Source organism: Panthera tigris, chromosome D2 (assembly GCF_018350195.1).
Source record: "Panthera tigris isolate Pti1 chromosome D2, P.tigris_Pti1_mat1.1, whole genome shotgun sequence".
Classification (NCBI taxonomy): domain Eukaryota; kingdom Metazoa; phylum Chordata; class Mammalia; order Carnivora; family Felidae; genus Panthera; species Panthera tigris.
In genome coordinates this window covers 32,714,500-32,740,436 of record NC_056670.1, presented here as the reverse complement: position 1 = coordinate 32,740,436, position 25,937 = coordinate 32,714,500, and the positions used below count along the sequence as shown (strand labels likewise).

Below are 25,937 nucleotides of genomic sequence, written 5' to 3'. Positions count from 1 at the left end.
GTGTCAGGCTCTGTGCTGACAGTGCAGAGCCTGCTTAGGATTCTCTCTCCCCTTCTCTATCTGCCTTTCTCTACATATATAATTAAACAAACTTTTTTTTAAACAAGACAAACTGAAAAGAAAACTGCAACCCGATCACAAAGGCTTTTCTTAATACCCAAACAGCGCCTAAAAATCACAAAGAAAAAGATCACTGTAAGAGTCAAGGAATAGGAGCTTTAGTGCACAGCAAAAGGAAATGCAGTTCTTTAAAAAGATGTTCAACTTCACTCACTTAATGCAAATTAAATCTACACTGAGATACAATTTTTTCACCAATCACACATAGATCCAAAAGTTTGGTAACACACTGTGTTGGCAAAGATGTAAACAGATAGTAGTTCTCATACTTTCTTCTTTTAGGAACACATTCTATAATCTCATACAGGAGCAATAATGAATGCACAAGGTTATTCACTGCAGCAATGCACATAATAGCAAAAGACGAGGCACAACTTAAGTGTTTAACAGAAAGGAATTTATTTCCTAAAAGTAGAGCATATCAGCACACCTATGTGAAAGATTCACAAGGTATGAAAACATCATTTAGCAATTCTGAAAGAAAAGTATAGAAAATAATTATTTCTATATTTAACTTTTTGAGGAACCTCCATACTGGTTTCTAGAGTGGCTACCCTATGACCCAGTAATTGCACTACTAGGTATTTATCCACAGGATACAAAACTGTTGATGCGAAGAGGCACGTGCACCACAATGTTTACAGCAGCACTATCAAATAGCTAAAATATGGGAAAGAGCCCAAATGTCCGTCGACTGATAAATGGATAAAGAAGATGTGGTGTTTATATACAATGGAATATTACTCGGCCATCAAAAAGAATGAAATCTTGCCATTTGCAACAACGTGGATATAACTATGGTATATTATGCTAAACGAAATAAGTCAGAGAAAAATATCATATGATTTCACTCACATGTGGAATTTAAGAAACAAAACAAATGAACATAGGAGAAGGGAAAGAAAAATAAAATAAAAACAGAGGGAGCCAAACCATAAGAGACTCTTAAATACAGAGAACAAACCAAGGGTTGATGGAGGGGAGGTAGGAGGGAGGATGGGCTAAATGGGTGATGGGCATTACAGAGGGCACTTGTTGGGATGAGCCCTGGGTGTTATATGTAAGTGATGAATCACTAAATTCTATTCCTGAAACCAATACTACACTATATGTTAACTAATTTGAATCTAAATTTTAAAAGAAGAAGAAGAAAATTATTTCTTAATATTTCTGGTTACCAAATCTAGAGACTGAAGGATGGGCTTTCCAACAGCCTTAGAAGAATCTTATCAGCTTTCACTGAAATGGTAAAAGGGATCTTGAGAACAGCATCTCAAACAGATGGACTTTAAGAGATGCTTTAAATAACTTTATTGTAATTTGAGGCTGTTACTTGTGAGTGTACAAGAACACGGTGAGGGTGGTATCCAATTCTGTTCACACAGTAACAAAGTACAGAAGGATCATCAGGTGAATATAGGTTTTTTAATTTCTTTTCCAATTTTCCTGACACTTGTCTCAAGAGGAAACAATGTTTGTTCTTCTTTTTAAAGTTTATTTATTCATTTTTGAGAAAGAGACTGTGTGTGTGCACGCGCACAAGCGGAGGAGGAGCAAAGAGGGGGAGAGAGACAGAGAGAGACGGAGAGAGACAGAGAGAGACAGAGAGAGAGAGAGACAGACAGAGACAGACAGAGACAGACAGAGAGAGAGAGAGATAGAGAATCTCAAGCAGGCTCTGCACTGTCAGAGCAGAGTCCAATATGGGGCTCAAACCCGTGAACTGTGAGATCATGACCTGAGCCGAAATCGGACATTTAACTGACTGAGCCACCCAGTGCCCCAAGAATGTTTATTCTTTAAAATTCTGGAATCTGCCGCCAAAAAAAAAAAAAAAAAATCTATTTTGAAATTTATATTGTAAACACAAACAGTGATATGGCTACTCTTTGGAATATTAAGCTGCCATCTAATGTTCATGACAAGTTTGTTAAACATTTGGTATAATGCTAAGCAAAGGAAGCAAAATAGGGTTTTATGCTGTATTTAAAGACGAACTACTCTTATCAAAAGTGAGATGAACTCCATAAAAAATGTCTGGAAAGAAATGCATAAAAATATTAACAATGGTTGTTTCTGAGTAGCACTTTCTCCTTCCTTCCATTTTTCTGTATATTTTATTTTTCTGTGATTTGGTACTTATATAGTAGATAAAAGCTTTTTTAAAGTGAATAATAACATCACACACAAGAACACAAAATTAAGTTTATTTTTGTCCTGACAAACTTGTTGGTACTTATTTAAAATGTAGCTATAAAAAAAATCTAACTCTTATCTTCCCCCTCACTTTTGCTGTGAATATTAAACTGCTCTAAAAAACTGTCTTGATTTAAAAAATTCTAGAAGATAAACATTTCCTAAAGTCAAAAGTGATGTAACAAAGCAAATTAAGCTTTCGTAAGAGAAAGGAGATTTTTCACTCATGTCCAAAAGTGTTAAGGCAGGAAATACTGCAAATTTTAGTTAAAAACACATCCAAGAAAGTAATACACTCACAAAGAGAAACAGACTTTTTCTCCATTTCTTAACTGTCTGCAGGGAAGAAGTGACAGCTTTCAGTTCAAGCTACTCTCTTCTCTGACCTCTGTGGATCAAACCCCAAAACAAAAATGGGTTATTGTGGCTACCCAAAGATTAACTTGGAAAATGTAATGTTGCCTACTGTGTTTTTAACTGTTATTACATTACAATTTTATTTGTAAAAATACTTACATGTAAAAAAGAGAGAAAGAAAGAAAAGTCTGGCAGTAACTACAACTCAATCTTGCTACTTCATTGTAATTGTCGATGCCTAGACTACGGCAAGTGGAGGGCTGAATAAAATACAAAAAGGCAGAGGGGTTGGATCAGGTGGTGAGGCAGTAACCGAGATCAAGTGGGAAAGGCAGCATCTAATTTATAAGAAGTCATACACTTTTTAATGACAAAAAACCAGTATGCTAAGTTGATCTATAAATTTTAGTTTTCATACAGGAAAATGTCCTCATAAGCTCATTTTGATCTTCAAATAAAATGTGCAGGTTGTTTTCTCATTACTTACCATAGATCCTCAAATTCACAAAGATGATACTGTGAGAATAACACACTACCACACACTTCACCATAAATATTGTTGAGTTCCTCATTAGAAGCATAAGTGAGCAATAATTTCAAGTTGCAATTACCAGTGACAAGGATTAAACTGATTTGTCTATAAGTTTCACAGATATTTTTATTTCAACCAAAACAAAATGCTTCTTTTTCAGGCTCCAAAGGAAATACGACCATTACCCACAGACAGACTACACTGTCTGGAAATAGCAGCAATGCATCACTATAGCAAGGCATCAGTCAGGTATAAAAACTCTGTAGTGTATATTGGAAATCATCTCAGGACAACCAATAAATTAAATTTGGGGCGCCTGGGTGCCTCAGTCAGTTAAGTGTCCGACTTCAGCTCAGGTCATGATCTCACAGTCTGTGACTTTGAGCCCCCCCCGTTAGGCTCCGTGCTGACAGCTCAGAACCTGGAGGCTGCTTCAGATTCTGTGTCTCCCTCTCTCTCTATGCCTCTCCCTTGCCTGCTCGCGCACGCTCTCTCTCTCTCTCTCTGTCTCTCAAAAATAAAAACATTAGGGGCGCCTGGGTGGCTCAGTCGGTTAAGCATCCGACTTCGGCTCAGGTCATGATCTCACAGTCCGTGAGTTCGAGCCCCGCGTCGGGCTCTGTGCTGACAGCTCAGAGCCTGGGGCCTGCTTCACATTCTGTGTCTCCCTCTCTCTCTGACCCTTCCCTGCTCATGCTCTGTCTCTGTCTCAAAACTAAATAAACATTTAAAAAAATTAAAAAAAATAAATAAAAAAAAATAAAAAATAAATAAAAACATTAAAAAAATTTTTTTAAGAAATTAAATTAAAAAAATCCTTCTATACAAAGGATATTCCAAGATGAGGAAACACACTCAAGTGTGCACTTTTAAAAGAAGTACATATTAATTCATCCAACAACTATGTGTGCATGTGTTAGACATTCTTTTAGGTGCTGAACATTCTGTAGTGAAGAAAATGTTCCTGCTCTAATGGAGGGGACAGGACAGGAGAGCAAGTATATATCAACATGAAATATTGGAAGTGCTAAAAAAACAAAAAATAATAAAGCAGAGTAATGGAGAAAAGGAGTGTTGAGTAGATGGGGGAAGACTTCAGTTTTATACAGGCATACTTCATTTTATTGAGCTTTGCTTTACTGCATTTCAGATACTGCATTTTTTACAAATCCAAAATCTGTGGGATCCCTGCATCAACCAAGTCAATCGGTGCCACTTTTCCAACAGCATTTACTCACTTCATGTCTTTGTGTCCCATTTTGGTAATGTTTGCAATAGTTCAAATGTTTTCACTATTATACTTGTTATGTTATCTGTGATCAGTGCTATATGACGTTACTACTGTAATTGTTTAGGGGCACCACAGTGAACTTAATGGATAAATGTGTCATGTTCCGACTGCGCCACTAACAGGCCATTCCCCTGTCTCTGTCCCTCTCCTCAAGCCCACTTATTCCCTGAAATACAATATTGAAAATAGGTCAGTTAACAACCCTACAATGGCCTCTAAGTATGCAAGTGAAAGGAAGAGTCACAAGTCTCTCACTTTAAATCTAAAGCTAGAAATGATTAAGCTTAGTGCAGAAGGCATGTCAAAAGCTGAGATGGGCCAAAAGCCAAGCTTCTTGTGCCGAATAGTCAGCCAAGTTGTGAACACAAAGGAAAAGTTCTTGAAGGAAATTGAAAGTGCTACACCAGTGAACACATGAATGATAAGAAAGTGAAGCAGCCTTATTGCTGGTACGGGTAAAGTGGTCTGGATACAAGATCAAACCAGCCACAACATTCCCTTAAGCCAAAGACTAACTCAGAGCAAGGCCCTAACTCCCTTCAGTTCTATGAAGCTGACAGAGGCGAGGAAGCTGCAGAAATCTGAAGACAGCAGAGGTTGGTTCTTGAGATTTAAGAAGCTGTCTCCGCAACAAGGAAGTGAGGCAGTAAGTGCTGGTGTGGAAGCTACAGCAAGTTTTCCAGAAGATCCAGCTAAGATAATTCATGAAGGGGGTTATAACAGATTTTCAGTGTAGATGAAAACAGCCTTCTATTGTCAGAAGACGTCATCTACAGTGTTCACAGCCAGAGAGGAGTCAATGGCTGGCTTCAAAGCTTCAAAGGACAGGCTGACTTGTTAATGCAGCTGGTGACTTTAAATTGAAGTCAATGCTCATTTACCATTCTGAAAATCCTTGGGCCCTTAAAAATTATGCTAAATCTACTCTGCCTTTGTTCTATAAATGGAATAGCAAAGCTTGGATGATAGCACATCTGTTTAAAACAGTTTACTGAACATTTTAAGCCCACTGTGACACCTACTGCTCAGAAAAAAACATTCCTTTCAAAATATTACTGCTCACTGACAGTTGGTCACCCAAGAGCTCTGACAGAGATGTACGACAACATTGTTTTCATGCCTGCTGACACAACATCCAATCTGCAGCCCATGGATCAAGGAGTCATTTTGACTTTCAAATCTTATTATTTAAAAAATACTTTTCAAGGGACACCTGGGTGGCTCGGTTGATTACTCATTCAACTTCAGCTCAGGTCACTATCTCACAGTTCATGGGTTCAAGCCCCATGTCAGGCTCTATGCTGACAGTTCAGAGCCTGGAATCTGCTTCAGATTCTGTCTGAAGAGGTCTGAAGAGGTCTCCCTCTCTCTATGCCCCTTCCCCACTCACGCCCTGTCCTTCTCTTTATCTCTCAAAAATGAATAAACATTAAAAAAAATTTAATAAAAAAGAAATACTTTTCAAAAGCTATAGCTGCCACAAATAGAGATACCTCTGATTGATCTGGGTAAAGTAAATTGAAAACCTTTTGAAAAGGATTCACTATTCTAGATTCCATTAAGAATATTCATGATTCGGGGCGCCTGGGTGGCTCAGTCGGTTAAGCGTCCGACTTCGGCTCAGGTCACGATCTCACAGTCCCTTGAGTTCGAGCCCCACGTCCGGCTCTGTGCTGACTGCTCAGAGCATGGAGCCTGTTTCAGATTCTGTCTCCCTCTCTCTCTCTGACCCTCCCCGTTCGTGCTCTGTCTCTCTCTGTCTCAAAAATAAATAAATGTTAAAAAAAAAAAATTTTTTTTTAAAAGAATATTCATGATTCATGGGGGAAAAGGTCAAAATATCAACATTAATGGGAGTTTGGAAGAAGTTGATTCCAGTTCTCATGGATGACTTTGAGAGGTTCAAGATCTCCAAGGAGGAACTAAGTATAGGTGTGGTGGAAACAGCAAGAGAACTAGAATCAGAAGTGAAGCCTGAAGATGGGATTGAACTGCTGCAATCCCATGGTAAAATTTGAAAGGATGAGGAATTGCTTCTTATGGATGAGCAAAGAAAGTGGTTTCTTGAGATGGAATCTACTTCTAGTGAAGATGCTGTGAAGATCACTGAAACAACAACAAAGAATTTAGAATACTACATACTTAGTTGATAAGGCAGCAGCAGGATTTGAGAGCATTGACTCTTGTTTTGAAAGAAGTTCTACTGTGGGTAAGATGATATCAAGCAGCATTGATGCTACAGAGAAATCGTTCATAAAGGGAAGAGTCAGTTGATGCAGCCGAATTCACCCTATTGTCTCATTTTAAGAAGTTGCCACAACAACCCCAACCTTCAGCAACCCCCACCCTGAGCAGTCAGCAGTCATCAACACGGAGGCAAGACCTTCCACCAGCAGAAAGATTACAACTCACTGGAAGCTCAGATGATGGTTAGCATTTTTTTAGCAATAAAGTTTTTTTAATTAAAGTATGTACTTTTTTTTTTAATGCAATGCTATTGCGTACTTAATAGACCACAGTAAAGTGTAAACATAACCTTTATACGCACTGGGTAACAAAAATACATTCAACTCACTTTACTGTAATATTCACTTTACTGCAGTGGTCTGGAACCGAACGCACAGTATCTTCAAGGTATGCCTGTATAGGGAGATCATGGAAGATATCTGAGCAGACCTGAGAAAGATAACAAATAAGCAAGCATGCAAGTATTTCAGGAAAAGAGCATTCTAGTCATAAAACTGCAAATGCAAAGATCCTGTGAGGTGGGTGGATATCTGGCATGTTTGAGGAACACTAAGGTCAGTGTCACAAAAATGGAGTGGGCAAGGGGAAAGCAGTAGCAGGTGGAGGTCAGACAGGGAACGTTCAGCAGTGGAGAGCTGGAGCTGGCTGGTACCAGCCGATAAGAAGATTGTTATACATTCCAGAACTTTGAATCAGCCATAGTGAGAGTAATTATACCACAGAAGTAGTCAAATGTTACAAATCAGTGGCTGTCCCCCCTCTGGAGATCCAGTTTATCAGCACATTGCTGCCTACAGGCCACTTTAAATACTCTATATTTTGCTCTGTGTGAGATGAGAAGCTACTGGAAGGGTCGTCATCTGTCTGGTATCATCATTCCCACTACCTGAGTTCTGATCACAGAGAAAAAGGGCCAAAGCAAGAAGACTAATTTGGAGGCTGCTGGCATACTATAGATGAGATGTGCTAGTGGTCTAACTCAAAGCACCAATGGTGAGAATATGAGAAGTCAAATTCTGAATATGAAGAGCTGCACTGATTTGAATCAGCATGTGGCAACAGTTACCAAGCTTCCAACCTACAAATCAATGATATCTGCCTCTAGTCTAAATATGTCATTCCTGGTTCTGAATTAAGACTGTTAGCTGGATTTATAAAGAGCTTCAAGAAGTGCAAAGAACCAATAAGGAGTCTTTGATGCACATTATATATCTTCAGCTATCAACGATTCTATTATCATTCCAAATGATCAACACAGATGTTTACTGAGCACCTGTTATACATAAGGTACTGCAAGGGATACAAAAAAATCTATACTCCAAGCCCTCAACCTCAAGGAGGTTACAATCTAAAAATTTAAGCGAAGGGGCTCCTGGGTGGCTCAGTCAGTTAAGCAGTCGACTCTTGATTTTGGTTCAGATCATGATCTCACAGTTCATGGGATGGGACCGCACATTGAGCTTGCACTGACAGCACAGAGCCTGCTCAAGATTCTCTCTTTCCTCTCTCTCTCTCTCTCTCTCTCTCTCTCTACCCCTCCCCTTGCTCACACACACTCGCTCTTGCTCTGTTTCAAAAAATATGCTTTAAAGGGGTGCCTGGGTGGCTCAGTCAGATAAGCATCAGACTTTGGCTCAGGTCATGATCTCATGGTTTGTGGGTTCGAGCCACGCATCAGGCCCTGTGCTGACAGCTCGGAGCCTGGAGCCTGCTTCAGATTCTGTGCCTCCCTCTCTCTCTGCCCCTACCCCACTCATGCCCTGTCTCTCTCTCTCTCTCAAAATAAATAAACATTTAAAAAAATTAAAAATAAAAATAAACTTTAAAAAACAAAGTTTAAGCAAATGCATCTATATATAAAAAGAAACAGATTCAAGGCAGTGAAAATACCAAGTGTATAGTAGCCCTAAGGAGTTTTCTATAAACTGGGATAAGGAGGGGGAGGAAAAAAATCACTGGACTTAATGGATAGGATGGGACTGGGAGAGAAAAAGGAACAAGTAAGGGCCTTCCAGGCAATGGATCTGAGAAGCGAAAGAGCTAGGTAAAGATGGGAATGCACTTGGTGGTTCAGGAGTAGCCTACTCGAGGCATTCAGGGGCACTGGGAGACAGAGATTACAACTGTGGCGTATGGAGACCTATAGTTGAACTCTTGACTGCATCACTTACTTGAGCATGTTACTTAGAGCCCTCTGGCCTCTATTTCCTCTGTGGCAATTACTTTATAGGACAGAATTAAGTAAAATTATGCCTGTACAGTGCTTCACACAACTTGGAAATTAGTAAGTAGTCACTGGTGATTAAAAACAACATTCTCATTAAAGATGGAAAGACAGACTGGAATTCCATTATGGAAGACCTTGAACATCCGACTAAGGAATCTGCATTAAACCCTGTAGGTAGTGGCAAGCAAAGTTTTATGTGGGGGAATAATGTGGTGAGATTTTACAACTATAAATCTGGCACACAGATATAGAATGGATCGCTTACAGAGGAAACACTGGAAGTTGAGATGCTATTTAGACAAAAGTCTAGATATACAGTAAGAGTTTCAACATGGGTAAGGATAGTGATAATGGATCACAAAGTGCAAAGGGTGGGATACTGAACTGTGTATGCTGAAGACACGGTTAAGATGGTAAATTTTATGTTATGTGTTTTCACCACATTTTTTTTAAAGGGTCAGAAAGGGAAAGTTAACTCAAGTAACTAGAAGAACCAAAGGTACCAATAAGGAAAAACAACAACAACAGTAAAGTCATGAAAGGGGGCTCTATTTGGGAAAAGGACTCTACATTCTGGTTAGGTTCGAGGTGATGCCGTGAAAGCCAAAAGACCATGTAGAGTATACAGAGATACAAGACTGAAGCTCACTCACTGACCAGTGGGAAGGAGAAACTTCACCATGCATAAACATACTAATACACCCAAGTCACAACTACTTGGCTTACCAGTCTTTACTGTAAGGTTAGAAAGGATGGATATATGATTTGGGGACTGTACTTAATACAGACTGAAAAGATGTCTTTTCTGAGCCATCCCCAAGACCTCAACCTACATTATTCATCTTATAATACAAATAGGACTGTAACAGATCCAATAACACAATGCCACTTTGATAATCCTTTAATTCAGATACCATATATTCTAAGATGTAAGGCTGATTTGTTCAGTGTGTTCTCCATATATCCCTTAAATGTTAGCAGTGAATTTGTGCATGCATGTGCTTTTTCCAGAATTGTTAACACTTTTGTATACTTTTTTCTGAATAACATGAATATAGAAAAATATATAAGCTTGGTGAACTTTCATGAAGTAAACACATCCATATAACCAGTACCCAAAACAAAAACCAGAACATTACTAGTACCCCAGAAGGCCCCTTCATACCCCATTGCAAACACTTTCCCCAATCCCCAACAAGGGTAATCAATCTCCTGACTTCTGACACCACAGATAGTTTAACCTGGTTTTGAAATTCATGTAAATGCAATCAGAGTATGCACTCTTTAGTGTCTGGCTTCCTCCACTCAACATTATATTTGTGAGATTCACACATTATCATATTATTGTATATTGTATTCACACATTTTGAATGTATATGTTTGTTCATTCTGATCAGTATTTAATATTCATTGTGTGATTATCCCAGAAACTTATTTACCCATTCTACTGTTGATGGGCATTTGGAAAATTCCAGCTTGCACTATCACAACTCGTCCTGCTTATTAACATCTTTGTCCATGTCTTCTGGTGAACTTACACACACAATTCTGTTGTGTATAACTCTAGGAGTGAACATGCTGAGTCATAGAGCGTGCAAGTGTTCAACTTTAGTAAAACAACTAATGAACTTTAAAGGAAAGAATACTTTAAGATCTTTATAGGGAAATTTGAATGATTAATGATTCATCAGAAGGTGCTGATGAAAACTACATCAAAAATGACTTCCAGGAGGATAAACATATTTAAGTAGGATTGTTGAACCACATGGCTTCCCAAGAAGGCAACTTAGTTTAGGATATTGTCACCAGCAATTTAGAATGTGACTATAACACTTAGAAGTAACCAAGTTTGGGGTGTCTGGGTGGCTCAGTCGGTTAAGCATTGTCATGACCTGGCTTCGGCTCAGGTCATGATTTCACGGATTGTGGGTTCGAGCCTCACATCAGGCTCTGTGCTGACAGCTCAGAGCCTGGAGCCTGCTTCGGATTCTGTGTCTCCCTCTCTCTCTGCCCCTCCCCTGCTCACGCTCTGTCTTTGTCTCTCAGAAATAAATAAAAACGTTAAAAAAAATGTTTTTCATTAAAAAAATTAAAAAAAAAAAGAAGTAATCAAGTTTGCCTTGTTGTTTCTGGAACTGCTGATGCTGAAAATTTAGAAACAACTCAAGAGCCATTACTATCAATAAGGTAAAGTAGCCACTTTCCCATCATGTACAGAATATAAATGTCACAACTCTGCAGCAGTTAAGCCTGTACTCATTGAATCGCACTCCTGGAATATAAAAGGGACTTCAAAACTAGTCTAACTTTCAGGTGGTCATATCAATGCCTTCTAAATCAGTGAACATGTGAACAAAACTTCATTTAATCCTGGAACAGAAGAAGATCATTAGGCAAAAACTAAGGGAATCTGAATAATACACACTTCAGTATGTACCAACACTGGTTTATTAACTGTAACAAATGTACCAATCTAATGTAACGTGTTAACCATAGGGGAACTGGGGATGGGGTGTATATGGGAATTCTGTGTAATATCCTTAGCCATTTTCCTATAAATCCAAAACTGTTTAAAAATAGAATTTATTTTTAAAAATCCACTTAAAACTCTGCAACATAATCTGCAGATTGTAATACACCTGCTAAACTCCTCTCAGAATGCAATCCAAATGCATTTTAAGAGCTGTCAGACACCCACACATGCACACATACACACACATACACTCTTTCCATCTATGGGCTTAGACACATAGATTTATGAGGGAAGCATTCTATCTGTGCTGATTTTGGTTTTGCTCCCAGCTATAAAATAATGAACAAGGCTCAGACTTCCTTTCTTATTCCAACTAATCTAAACTTTTTGAATATATAAGTTTTTAATGATTCATTAAGAAGCAACCCCCCAGTTAATCTTCAAACAAGAAAATAAAAGCATCCAAACTGCAAGTAACATCAATTCTCCAATAAATCACATCTTTGTGGTTTAAATCGTTGAGTCTTTTTGCTTCTACTTCAGAGGGAATAAAGTGAAAAGGCTGTGCCTTACAGTTAGTAGTGAAAACAAGTAGCCCCACTATGGTGTAAGACCTAGTAGAAGGAACCCTGGGCAAAGAGGCAGGAGACCTAGCTTCTGGCTTCAGTTCCACCACTGTCTTCTCTGTGACCCTTGAACATTTCCCCGAACTTCTCTGATTCTCAATTTCCATGATCTCAAGTTCATTTCAACTTTAATATTTGTTCCATGAATAAAGAGGTCCTTTAGTTATCACTTCTGGGAAGATAGCCTAGTTAAAGCTTTTATCCTTATCTGTTCTATAAAATCAAGTATCTAGAAAGAAAAATAATATCCCGTTATGGAATGAGTGTTTCGTCCCATGGGGGGTGAGGAGTAGGGGCATATAATGAATAAAAGAAAACAAGCTGAACAGCCATCATGGCTTTCCATTCCATTAACCTTGTATTTGTTAATCCCACCACCATATATATTGCAAATATTTATTTGCTAGACAGCATTATGACACAGGGTTTGGCTTTCTTTTTAGAAGACTATTGGTATTCACCTGTGGTTCCAACAAGTTTATGTCTAAACATATCCCGAAGTCTGTTTCTTTTATAGAAGGGACTGGCACACTTTTTCTTAAAAACCCAGATAGTCTTAGGCTTTGTGAATCATATGGTCTCTGTCACAACTCAACTTTGTTGCTATAGTGCAAAAGCAGCCATAGACAATTTGTAAATGAATGGGTGTGTGTTCCAATAAAACTTTATTCACAAAAACAAGTGATGGTCATGGCTGTAGTTGGCTACTCCCTGTCCTAGAATCAGGGGCAGAAAATCAACGGGCAAGATAGATTTTGTAAAACCATTTCATGAGTTCACACTGAAATAAACTGTTTTGTTTGCAGGGAGAAAATGTTTATGAATCATGATCTTCACATACCTGAGAATGTTCAAGTTTCCCCTGCATGAACAGGTCACACCACCAATACCTAAGACAGAGCAGGAAAACACTCTCCCTTACATGGTTGTTATGACATAACAGGGGATGTGTTAATTTATATAGGCAAAATTTACAAGGTGACCTGCAAAAGTAAAATACCAGGTTTTAGCAACTTTAGCAAGAAAAGAAACCCATACCTCATTGATGCCAACCATCACTTTTTCTATATATTAAGCTAAATTAATTAAGCTATATAGAGAGCTAAATTTCAAGGTCATTGACTTTCTTGGGAGAGCTGCTCTGTTTCCATGCAACCCAGTTGGTTTAGACCAGCAGACCCTTGGTTATCCATAACCTGTTAAATTTCCAGAAGGCCAGACTAACTGTTTGATCTAATACAGAAGTTCTGATTCATTCTGGGATGGGACAGGGGTTGTACATCAACATGAATGGGCTAACTAATAATTAGGCCAAGACCAGATCTATCATCCCTTAGGGTCTATCCTAACAAAAATGTACCATCCTGTGACAGTCACCTTGCTAAGTTCAGCCCCATGTTAGCTACCGGGTATTCAATAGCAGGCTAGAGCAAAGAGCCAGCCCACAAGGACCAAGCAAGTGCCTTTTTAAAAACTAATCTTAAGAAGTTCCTCTACATGGCTTTGCAAAGTAAGCAAAAACCATGCCAAATAGTAAAAAAGGCACTTACTTGACTCCCACAGGCCAGCTCCACACTCTAGCAGCTAAGATGTCACTGGCATGGTACATGGAGAGTGAGGTGGAAACGATATCTTGTCAACCACTGTAGGAATGGTAGTGAAAGACCTAAAAGAATAGAAAAAAGTAAAGTCAATGTCAAAGGTAAAGGCTCTCCTGAGCCTGCTGACATGGATACCTCAGCATATGACAACAAAGGAAAGAAAGTTTGAAAGAATATTAGCTAGAACCTAGAATAAATCCAGAAGATTATGAGAAACTCTCAAATATACATTTTTTCCTGAGAAAGTATTGAATCTTTTGATATCCACATGGTAAGCTCATATAGATGTAAAACTCGAGAATCTGAAGCAACAATTCATAGACTAATAATACTTTTAGAAATTGCTTTAAAGAAGCAAAATTCTTTCACTCATCTCTATGCTTCTAACATTTAAAAAATGGAACTCTAATAAACAATGAGAAAAAGCAGAAATTTTTTAAAGATTTTTTAATAAATTTTGTTTAACGTTTATTTATTTTTGAAAGAAAGAGCAGGGGAGGGGCAGAGAAAGAGGGAGACACAGAATCTAAAACAGGCTCCAGGCGCTGAGCTCTTAGCACAGAGCCCAACGTGGGGCTTGAACCACGAGATCATGACCTGAGCCAAAGTCGGTCATGATAGCTTTGCACAAGCCACCCAGGCGCCCCAAGATTTCTTTTTTCTTTTTTCTTTTTTTTTTAATTTTTTTTTTTTAACGTTTATTTATTTTTGAGACAGAGAGAGACAGAGCATGAACGGGGGAGGGGCAGAGAGAGAGGGAGACACAGAATCAGAAGCAGGCTCCAGGCTCTGAGCCATCAGCCCAGAGCCCGACGCGGGGCTTGAACCCACAGACCGTGAGATCGTGACCTGAGCCCAAGTTGGACGCTTAACCGACTGAGCCACCCAGGCGCCCCAAGATTTCTTTTTTAAAGTGATCTCTAAACCCAAGGTGAGGCTTGAACTTAAGACCACAAAATCAAGAGTTGCATGTTCCAAGGAATGAGCCAGACAGGCGTCCCCCTCTTTTTTTTCTTAAATAAGAATAAAAAATTTTTTAGCTGAAAGGGACCCTGGCAATAGAAGTCTGAGGTTATCCAGATTCATTCAGAACTTTCAATAGTTTCAGAAAGAAGTTCACAAAACTCAAAACTCTTGGTGCACTAAAACAAAAAATCCAATTCATTTACCTAGCCACACGACCCTCTGGTTTAGGAGTTCTGTTTCAAAATGCTTGACTCTTGGCAAATTTTATCAGAGATCTTTCAAAAACAAGAACAACCATTTTTTTTCAGGACAACATTTTTTAAAAGAGCCTGTTCACATACCATTACCTCCTCTCCCAATGCCTACACTATTTGTGGGTAAAGGAATTTGTGAATAAAAAACTGTGACTTATAAGAAAAGCAGCAATAGTGAAAAAACAAAAATCATTCTTCATAATCAGTTAATTCTCAATTCTTAATTCTCAATAATCTCTTTCTTCCTTCCATCTAATCATTCCAACGCCCCCCCCCCCTCAATTTTTTTTTTTAAATAATCTCTTCTTTTACTTGCTGGCCCTTTTAGCATCCTTGCCCCCACAGAACCACAATGGCAGAAACTAACAGGCAACCGAATTAATCATTCTTGGGGCACCAGAATCTCTCCAATAAGAAAAAACAAAGATAATTTCAGTTTTCATTCTAAATAAGTTTTAGCCAAAAGACTATCCTTACACTACTCCCTAATTCCAGTATGCTTAAAGTTGGGTCACCTTTTTAGCAAACAGTCTGATGATTCAAATTGCCCAGGCCTCGGGGCGCCTGGGTGGCTCAGTCGGTTGGGCGGCTGACTTTGGCTCAGGTCATGATCTCGTGGTCCGTGAGTTCGAGCCCCGCGTCGGGCTCTGTGCTGACAGCTCAGAGCCTGGAGCCTGTTTCAGATTCTGTGTCTCCCTCTCTCTGACCCTCCCCCCTTCATGCTTTGTCTCTCTCTGTCTCAAAAATAAATAAACGTTAAAAAATTTTTTTTTCAAATTGCCCAGGCCTCGATTAATTTATTTAGAAAGGGATATTCACTGTTAATAGCATATCTGGCCAGACTGCATCGTGGGTGCCTACCTCACATTTTCTTCCCAATTTTGGCTTGTGTTTGCTTTGCCTTAGCTACAGTCCCTGGAAAGCATCCCATTTATTAGTGTTTCCCTTGCTGCATCAGCATTTCTGGTTAAAGCACAATAGCAAATCATTTGGAGGGACAACCTGAATGGAGTTCTGTATTATGTATTCTGCAACATTATCCAAACCATTATCAAAGATGTTAACAGTTCTTCTTTTTGTTTTGTTTTTTAATGTTTATTTATTTTTGAGAGACAGAGAGACAGAGTGTGAGATTGGGGGGGCGGGAGAGCAGAGAGAGAGGGAGACACAGAATCTGAAGCAGGCTCCAGGCTCTGAGCTATCAGCACAGAGCTCAACGCGGGGCTCGAACTCACGAACCTGAACCGAAGTCAGACTCTTAACCTACTGAGCCACCCAGGTGCCTCTCAAAGATGTTACAAATGAAAGACAACTGCATGAAATTGGGAAGAAAAAAAATTTATCAGAGATTGCCTTTCTAAAACAATGACTACAAGGAATACTCAATGGCAAATACACATATAAGATTCATTATTAAAACAAATATTTTATTTCACATCAACTGTCTACCACAAAAAGCACCCCTCCATTCCTAGACCTTGTTTTTCCTTTACTCTGTAAAACCATGACACAATTCAAGAACAATCTTTTTACCATTTAAGGCATATACCCTTTCTACCAAATAAAGCAGTCCCAAACTGCAAATTTGGGAACTCACAGAAGAGAAACAATAAATAAATGTCAACAAGTTCCCATCTACAGCTTGTCTGCACTTCAAAAAAAACTGAGCATTTTCATAGAACAAACCAAGTTTTAGCTGCAACAGCTCAATCCCGCATGAGCATGCTGTATTACAGCGGATGCCGTTCGGCACTTTGCACAAGACATGTTCGTCTGTGTAATGAAACATTATTCTTCTCTGCCTTCTCTCCGGAAGTACAAAGGGTTTTCCCAGGAATATGATAAATGAGGGCATTCCACACCCAAAAAAGGAAACTGGCTTTTTTGAAAGTCAAAATATTCCTCGTCTAACTTTTAAAATGACATAATATATTCCTCTTTCCCAGCCCCCCAAAATATTCAGCTCGAGAGACTTTCAGTCAACAAGAGAATGGTTAAACATGAGAAATGGAGAATGAAACATGACAAAACAGTTAAAAATGAATGAGCCAGAACTACACGTATCAACTACAGATTCTTCAAAGTATTTAAGCAAAAAGAACAAATCGTATAACTACATACAGTGTACAATCTTCTAAATAAGGCTTAAAACATATTTACAGTAATATGTAAGGTTGACAGATATAGCAAAAGCAGAAACACATGCATGGAAATGGTAAATACTAAATTGGAAAGAATGGCAATTTGGGGAGAGAGGACAAGAAATAGGACTGAGGAAAGATACCTGGGGCAGCTTTCATAGTTATCGTGTTTAATTTTTCAAGCTAAAAGAAATAAATATTCTACATGTTTTTATAGACATGACATACTTCATACTTTAAAAACAAATGACTTTTCCCATTATGTTTAACTGAATAGAATAGAGTTTTCTTATGAAGCCCCCCCCCCAAAAAAAAACCCTCTGGTGATGGAATGCCCTTTCCAAGCGAGCCCCTCATCAGTAGAGACCTTCTGTGTCTTCTTCCACTAGTGCTGTTACTTTCTGATACTGGCTGTGATGGGATTTTCAGATCCCTAACTCAGGGCCTCAGCTTGTCTCTACTTTTAATCTTACCAAGAATGCTCTTTTTAGGCAAGAAATCTATTAGAGTTTCCTTCCATTTTCCCCTTTTTACTGCTAAAACCTCTAGCAATCATTAAAAAGAAAGTCGTTACCTATTTAAAGCTCACCCGACTTTGTGGCACTTAGCCAAGCTGGGAACTTGATTTTATTCTGAATCAAATGTCAATGCAGAATGAGATACTAAATTAAAGAAAACACTGGGGCACCTGGGTGGCTCAGTTGGTTAAACGTCCGACCTCAGCTCAGGTCTTGATCTCACAGTTCAGGAGTTTGAGCCCAACATCGTGCTCTGTGATGACAGCTCAGAGCCTGGAGCCTGCTTCAGGTCTCCCTCTCTCTCTGCTCCTCCCCTGCTGATGCTCTGTCTCTCTCTCTCTCTCTCTCTCTCTCTCTCTCTCTTTCTCTCTCTCAAAAATAAACATTAAAAAAAAATTAAAGAAAATACTGACTGCAGTTTAATTTTCTAATAAATGAACATTCTAAAATTCTGTAATATGTTAGACCACGATTGCTTCACCACCTCAACAATGTTTAGATAACGTTTTGTTTTGAAGCTTAAGTCAGAGCTGGAAATAAAAAAAGAAAAAAATTCATGGTAGGGGAGGGTTTAAAACAAAAACGAAAAAAATAAAACAATTTCTCACATGCATACATGTAATGAGACATTCACACAGAGCATATCCTTGGGATTCCCTCAAAAACTAAAAATTAAAAAATCACTACCACCTCTTCATGATCAGAAAACCCATTTTTCCTATCTATCCTAACACCAGCATCCAAAGGTCAGAGAAAGAGGGGCAAGAAAGAAGAAAGTGACAGAGACAGACATAAGCTGGTATTCTTCCATTTACCAAACAAATATAAATTCCAGCAAACGCAAATAAAAAACTTTCAATCTTCTCATTAGGTTTTTACTATTTCTCCTACTCCATTCAATCTATCCTTAAATACTTCATAAAGTATTCTCATATCCATACTCTGTTTTAAAATGAAAAAAATAGGTTTTATCACACTTGGCCACTTGCCACAGCCCTGCTTCATGGCAGCTAGCAGAATTCTGGCAGTGCAAGATACAGGATACAGTGGGGGCAGAATGGAAATACAGAAGATTAGTTCCAAAATAAACACCTCCAAAAATCTGTCATCTTTGGAAATATATACATGCAGGGAATCTAGAGTTGGCAGCACCTCTTTCAAATAGTTTCTTTCAAGCTCTCTTCTGCAGTGCCCAGCCCTTCACCCTTCCCTCCACTCCTCTACTTCCTCCAAATACTTGCCAGGCAGACGCATGTGTCAATTTCTTAAATTACTTATAAGACAATAGCACTACAATATTTTTCTAACAGTATTTTACTTAGTATTTTCCATAGTCCTGCTTGTTTCAGCATAATCTGTGAACCCTTTTAAAATGATCTGCTGCTGCCCGAATCAAAGAAAAGTAATTTCTTCTTCGTATTTCTATGATTCTCATCACTATATTATCTCGGCATGGAGAACAAGAGAATCTACAGCTGCATTATCCACAGGGTTGAAGGATTTAGACAATGGTCTCTTGGACTTTTCAACTGACTGACTCATTTATCCAACACTGGCTGAGTGTCTCTGTTCTTGACTACACTAGGCTCAGCTCACAGAGTTTGGGAGAATAGACTACTGTGGGCAACTAATCACCTGAGGTTTCCACACTCAGGATTCCTGTAGTGTAATTACAAAGGAAAACAGAAACATTTTCTGTTTCAGCCTGGCAGGTCACGACTCAGAATTAACAGATTATTAGAACAGTCTGTCTTACCTCAGCATTCCAACATTAACTGCTTTTTTCCTTCCCCTGTCTCTCCAACTCTCTGGATTCCCCACCACATGTTCACCTCTTCCCCCACACCCTCAGCAGTTTGGATTGGAAAAAGAAGACAAAAGAGAAGGATGGGACTAAAGGCAGAATGACTTGTTTAAGAGGAATGCAGGGTAAATTGTCCATCAGGATGTCAGAAGTAATTATACAAACTGTCCTGAAAAGGAAATGGAAAGGATTTTTCTTCACTTCAAGCCTTTGACCCTGGTGAGAATAAGCAAATATATTATACTTGAGTTTATGAGTTTATACAAGCTCCCCAAAGGAAAAATATAAAAATTACTTATAAAGTATTATATGAAGGTGACATATGTCTTAGAAAGCCCCTTAGGCTCATTTGATCAAGCATCCTTATTTAATTGGCCAAAACATTAAGACCAAAGAGGTCACTTGCCCAGGGTCAAACAGCAAGTTAACAGAAGAGAAATGAACAAAACCCACACTCCTACCTCTATTGTATCACATGGCACCTAATTCTCTTCAAGTACAGTGACTTACTTTTATTTTGGTGACTGAAACACACACACACACACACACACACACACACACACACACACACACCATTTCCATCTCTTATTTAACTATCTCAGAAAACTAATTAAAAATTCTATGATGGTATAGCAATCCTTTAGTCCCATAGTTTTCCAAAGGCTCACCAACAACGTGACAAATACAGTCTCTTCTGGTGAAGCAGATATTGTAACGGGTCTAAAAACTTGTCATAGTTATCAAACAAATACTTACCTCTGTATTATAATACCTAGAAGACCAAAGAATATGTGCTTTCCGAATAAAGCGATCCAGTAAGGTACCTAGTCAATTAAAATACAGAGAATCACTCCATATAACTTGTTCTCGATTATTACATGTTTTTATTTTTATACTCCTCTTGAGAAACGGATGGCAGAAGCACAACTCCTGTCTTCGCTTCTAATGTAAGAATGGAGGTTGCTAAATTTTACGAAGAAAAGGTTTCATGCCTAGGAATGCCTAGGTTTTTATTTGTTTGTTTTAAAGATAAAAGACCATCATACATACAATGCTCAATATTCCCTAAAGGTAAACAAATATTACAAAACTGGAAAGTTAAAGAGAACAAAGTCAAAGGAAATTACTCAAAAACATTCCTCTAATTAATTAAGGTAACGTGAAGAGTTTCTGCTTTGGAAGAGTGTCATACACAGAACACACACTCTCAAAGAAGACTTGCTGAGTGCTCATCACACTTTGTGAACTCCTTCCACACTGTGTGCAAATCTTTCAGATTCTGATGGTGTGGGGAAGGGGAGGCAGGAACATGGGATAAGGTAGGCATTGGATTTGATACATACATTTTAAAATCATTAAACCAGGTCAGCACATTTTATATACAAAAGAAGAGGCACAGAAAAGACAACAAAGAAGTATATTTAACATGACTGTAAAAAGAAACACACAGAAAAGGTCCAGAAATAAAGTTTCAGGGCCTGAGTATTAATAGCATCAGACAGCCCTTGAATTGAACTGCCTTTCTACCTGGTACTAGCTGAGTGATAGTCTATGTCCAATCACCAAGTTCTAACAATTCTACTTCCTAAATCTGCCTTCTCTCTATTCCCTTTCTCTACCCCCAATGATACTGTCCTTATTCAGGCATCTTTTGCCTGGTTCATTAAGATACCCCTTATTGGCCTCTTGGCTCTCTGGTCCCATCCTTTCGAATCTGGCCTTCACACTGCTGCCATTGTAACTAACCTTCCAAAAAAAGCACAAACCTGATCATGTGATTCACCTAATTGAAATTCTTCAGATGCTCACCTATTGACTAGCAGTATTTTTCCAAACTGTGGGTTAAACTGTAGAATCAATTTAAGTGGGTCCCAACCAGTATTTCTTTAACAAAATAGCATAGAAACTATGTATGCCTCATACATAGTAAAAATATTGTTTCATGAAACTTTTCCTACTTTTATGCACACGTGCACATTCTGGGTCATGATATAAAATGTATTTCTACTGTGGGTTGAGTTTAAAAAAAACCACTGACCTACATAATAAAATTCCAACTCCTTCACAAGTCCCTTCACAGTCTGATTCCCTCACCATAGCACAGTAGTTAAGAGACAGGCTCTGGAGCCAGACCACTTGCATTTCCTTGCCAGAAATACCAGTCGCCGCTGCATGATCCTGAGTAAGTCATTTACTAGCTGAGTGTCACTTACCAGCTGTGATCCTGGGCAAATCAACCAGTCTGAGGTAACTCGGCTTCACTATCTATAAAACGAGGGTAGCAACAACACCTACCCATAGGGTGCCACAAGAACTAAGTGAGATTACCTATGTGACATGTGTGACACGTGGTGCACTTGATAAATGTTAATTATCGGTGGTATCGCTATTACTGCCTGGCCTAATCTCTGGCTGTTCTTGCTCACACTCCGGTTCTAACAAACTACTGGCCGTTTCTCAAATACATCTTCCTTCCTCATACAGTCATGTCAGATGTTGCTGCTGCCTAGACTGGACTATACCCTTCCAGTCCCCCACACATCATATTTCATCCTATTTCAGCTTAAGTGAGGCCTCCCCTGTGAAGCCTTCTCCAGCTAAACGCTCCCACTGAACCTCCGGGCCGGCGGGGAGCATAGCCACTTACAGTCTTGTTCGTCGGTGTCTCCTAGCCAAACTGTGACCTCTCAGGACCACCTCAGAGATATCACTCTTTCCCAGCACACCATCTTACAAACAGCAGTTCATCAGATATTTTCTGAATGACTCCTGGTTACTTACCCTTACTAGGTCTTCATTTTCTCATCTCTACAATGGGAGTAGTATTTTGCCCGAAGAGTTATAAAAGTGTCTGATATAGAAGCAATGCTCAATAATGGGTGGGACTTTCCAGAATCCTTAGCTAAATTACAAATATCCTAAGGAAGCAATACCTTAGACCCTTATTAGCTAAGACCTGGAGGTGAGGGTAGAGAAAGAGACTTAAATGTTGCTGGAAAGATGGTAAGATCTCTTGGAAGAAAACTGCAGTAGATGCTTGAGAAAGAAACACAGCTGAAGGACAAGATGAAAGGGAAGGGGGCCCTACACAGACACCCAGCCAGACCTACGCATAAATCCCAGCTCCAAAACATCTGTCTAGTCCATCTTTGCATCCCTAGCATTGAAACAGTTTATGACACTTAGGAAGAAATGAACCCATCTCATCCTCAATTTCCTCATCTATAAACCTGGGATAATCATGCCTCTCACAGGACTATAGTGAGAATTAAATGAGGTAACAATGCCCTCAGATGCTTTCTTCTCTATCTACCCCTCTACATACAGGTCAGGTAGTTCACATTAACCTATTTCCTCTCCAGTTATTTGACAAATTATCAGTCATGTTAACTTTCTCTAAAGTTTAAAGCAGATATTAATACTCTTAAACATCCTGTAACACCACTTATTATAGGTATTACAAAAAAGGTAAAGGCAAAAAAGAAGTTTAAAGGATCTTGTAATCCATAAGGCAGTACAGTTCAAGACTATACATGGGAGACTGTCCCCTGGACGGCCTCATACACATATGGATTCTCAGCAATTCTCTGGTGATTTTTACAAGTGTTCCCCGAACAATAAAATAGACAATAGTAAAGACTGAAAACTTTAGTAACAAGGTATAAAAGGTAAATACCCCCCTTTTGATTAATAAATATTGTCAATGTCCTTAAAGAATCTTTGCAAAGGACACTTATTTTCAAGAGATGTCAAAATGCAATGTCATATTTCCCATTTTTTCCAGAACTGCATTAGAAAAAGTTCAGTTTCAGCATGCTACTAGACCCAGTTGGTGGTGTAATCTACCAAGTTATATTTTGATCAAAATAAAAGATTCAAGCCCATACACAGTTTATGGGTCAATAATTCACTAAACTCATTAAAATTACTTTGCTTGAAGTCAACTTTCATGTTACACAGGCTGTCTCACTGCAAGCATTTAACAAACTGCAGTGAAATAATTAAATGGATTGTTTCTCTTTTTGTGTTCAACCTGCAGAGGACAGGTTTTTTAACACATATCATCAAGCTTGACCTAAATCAGGAAATAATTATTCAGGACTGGGCTTCAGTTTAAGCACTTACTGAAAGAAAGGGTCTCAATTCACTTTTCATTTTTTGATTTTTTTCTCTCCCCAATTCATTTTTTTTTTTTTTAAGTAGGCTCCATGCCCAATAGGGGGCTTGAACTGGAATCAAGCAAGAGTCAAATGTTCTACCTGGGATCAAGACTCAGATGCTCTACTGACATAATCAGCCAGGCACCCCTCCTAATTCACTTTTTAAAAGGAACCTCGGCTTAATTGTCTTTTAAATGAAACATACGGTCCTGCAATTTCATAGGAAAAGAACTGATTGAGAAAGCCAGCAGATGGGGGAACCATTTTCAGCTCTGTAGTAACTTGCTGGGCTACTAAAGAAAAAACCATTTCACCACTCTTGCATTATTTCCTTAACCTATGGTCTTTTTGAGCTCTGAAGTCTATGATTCTTTTTAGTACATGTCCTCCATGGTAACATCTTAGTTTTCCTAATAACATGTTATTCCAGTAATTCTAAAATATCCATGAGTCATGGTACAGTATTAATTAGTGAAATAAAGAATAGAGGATTCCGTTATGTTGGGTGGCTATCTCAAGATCTTAAAAGGTAGTCTTGTCCTGGGACGCCTGGATGGCTCAGTTGGTTGAGTGTCAGACTTTGGCTCAGGTCATGATCTTGCACTTCATGAATTCGAGCCCCGCATCGGGTTTGCTGGTCTCAGCACAGAGCCCCCTTCAGATCTTCTGTTCCTCTCTCCCTCTGTCTCTCCCCCATTTGTGTGCATTCTCTCTCTCTCTCTCTCTTTCTCTCTCTCAAAAAACAAAAAACAACAAAAAAAAACACCCATAGTCTTGTCCTTAAGCACACACATAAACCAGAATTTTTTAAGAAAACCCACAGAGACACAAAGCTAGGATATAAAAAAGAAATGAAAGCAACATCTCTGCAGTTATTCAGATAATGGTATTAATGGGGGCGGGGCACCTGGGTGGCTCAGTCAGTTAAGTCTCTGACTCTTGATATTGGTCCAGGTCAAATGATCTCCCAGTCATGTGACTGAGCTATGTCAGGCTCAGCACTGAGTGTGGAGTCTGCTTGGGATTCTCTCTCTTCCTCTCTCTCTCAAAATAAGTAATAAACATTTAAAAAAACAAAAACAAAAAAGCAGACAATGGTATCAATGAGGTGCTATTGCAGAAGACCATAACCATTCTGGATTTCAAACACAAGGCAGCCCCAAAACCAAAAACGATGTACGTTCAGTTTGTTGTTCTCTTTGACATACACCATTCCTGACGCTGCATTCTCTATTTAGATTTCCTCTTGGAGTAGAGTTCCATAAAGCATAATAATCTGGGTATTAATCACACTTTTGCTGGGCTTTGGGCAGAAAGCAAGTATCACTGTAGAACTCATCGAAAGGTACCAACTCTGTGCATCAGTCTACCATAAAGAAGTGTAATATACAATCAAAGACAGTACTGGCAATACCAAAGTTAAAGCAATTACCCAAATGTGGCTACCTAGGCAACAGGCCATTAGAAAAGTCAAACAGGGCGGGGGGGGGGGGGGGGGGGGGGGAGGGGGAGGGGGGGTGGTAATGAGCACATCTTTTCATCGTACCTGCAAGCAGACAAAAGGGTGCATATTCAATTAATGCTCATCTGAGTGTCACCTATATACCTAGCACTGCGCTGGAGTCTATGAGAGACAAAAAGGCAATACTGCCCACCCACCCCATACGATAAGGCACCCACAAATGAAATATTTAGGTAACAAGATAAGTCAGTGTCAATCTGTGTCCTGCTAATAATTAAATTAGCTAACAATAAGTCCTATCAGAACTTAGACAAGGCAGAAGAGAACAACAGAAAGGGATTAAGAGCCAGGAATCACACAAATTAAGATTCTGACTAGGACTTCTTGAATCCACCTCCATTTAAAGACATCTCAGATGTCATTAACCACAAACATAACCTAATAAGTCACTTCCCTCAGTTCCCATTAGGTGTGTCTCCTCATCGGTAAAGTGAGGAGGTGAGATTCAAAGAGGAGTCATAGGTCACAGTCTCTAACCTGAAATGGACCTTAGAGGTTAGAGAAGTGATTAAGACCGAAATTCAGCTGCAAGAACTGCATAAACATTTAGTATAGATACTCGGAACACTGGCTTAAGTACAGTGGAATATTTGTGCTGGGATGTCTCTGGGAAACCCAATTAAAGACTTGCAACTTGCTTCTGTGTCTGGTAATATAACCTCTGCTAAAACTATCAGGTTAAACACAAATGTTGTGACCACTAAAGAACTATAATGTGTAAAAGTGAGAGGGACAGTCACAAACAATAACAGTCCAATGACAGACTTAAGCAAGAGATTTAGTAATTCAGCAGAGCCACTGACCACTAGGAAATGTCAACGGTCAAGCTTTCATAATCAGAGGTGGGACCATTTGATTTAGCAAAGGAATTACCCAGCTCACAATGAAAGGCAGTTCCCCCT

The 25,937-nt window shown here is 39.0% G+C and overlaps 1 protein-coding gene across 8 annotated transcripts in view; it reads right to left on the bottom strand.

Annotated features, from left to right (window-relative positions):
* The window catches only part of MCU (mitochondrial calcium uniporter), a 205,605-nt gene that overhangs the window by 176,668 nt on the left and 3,000 nt on the right, over positions 1 to 25,937 (bottom strand). For 2 of the 8 annotated variants that reach the window (XM_042960468.1, XM_042960463.1), the window contains exons 1-3: positions 20,110 to 24,125; positions 13,620 to 13,735; positions 12,911 to 13,052 (exon numbers count right to left, since the gene is read on the bottom strand). The exons of 1 other annotated variant lie outside the window; for it this stretch is intronic. In XM_042960468.1, coding sequence (XP_042816402.1) covers positions 12,911 to 13,052; positions 13,620 to 13,678 — 201 coding nt within the window. In that variant the 5' untranslated portion in view covers positions 13,679 to 13,735; positions 20,110 to 24,125. 5 more of the 8 variants (XM_042960464.1, XM_007095705.3, XM_042960465.1 and 2 more) reach the window with 5 other exon arrangements.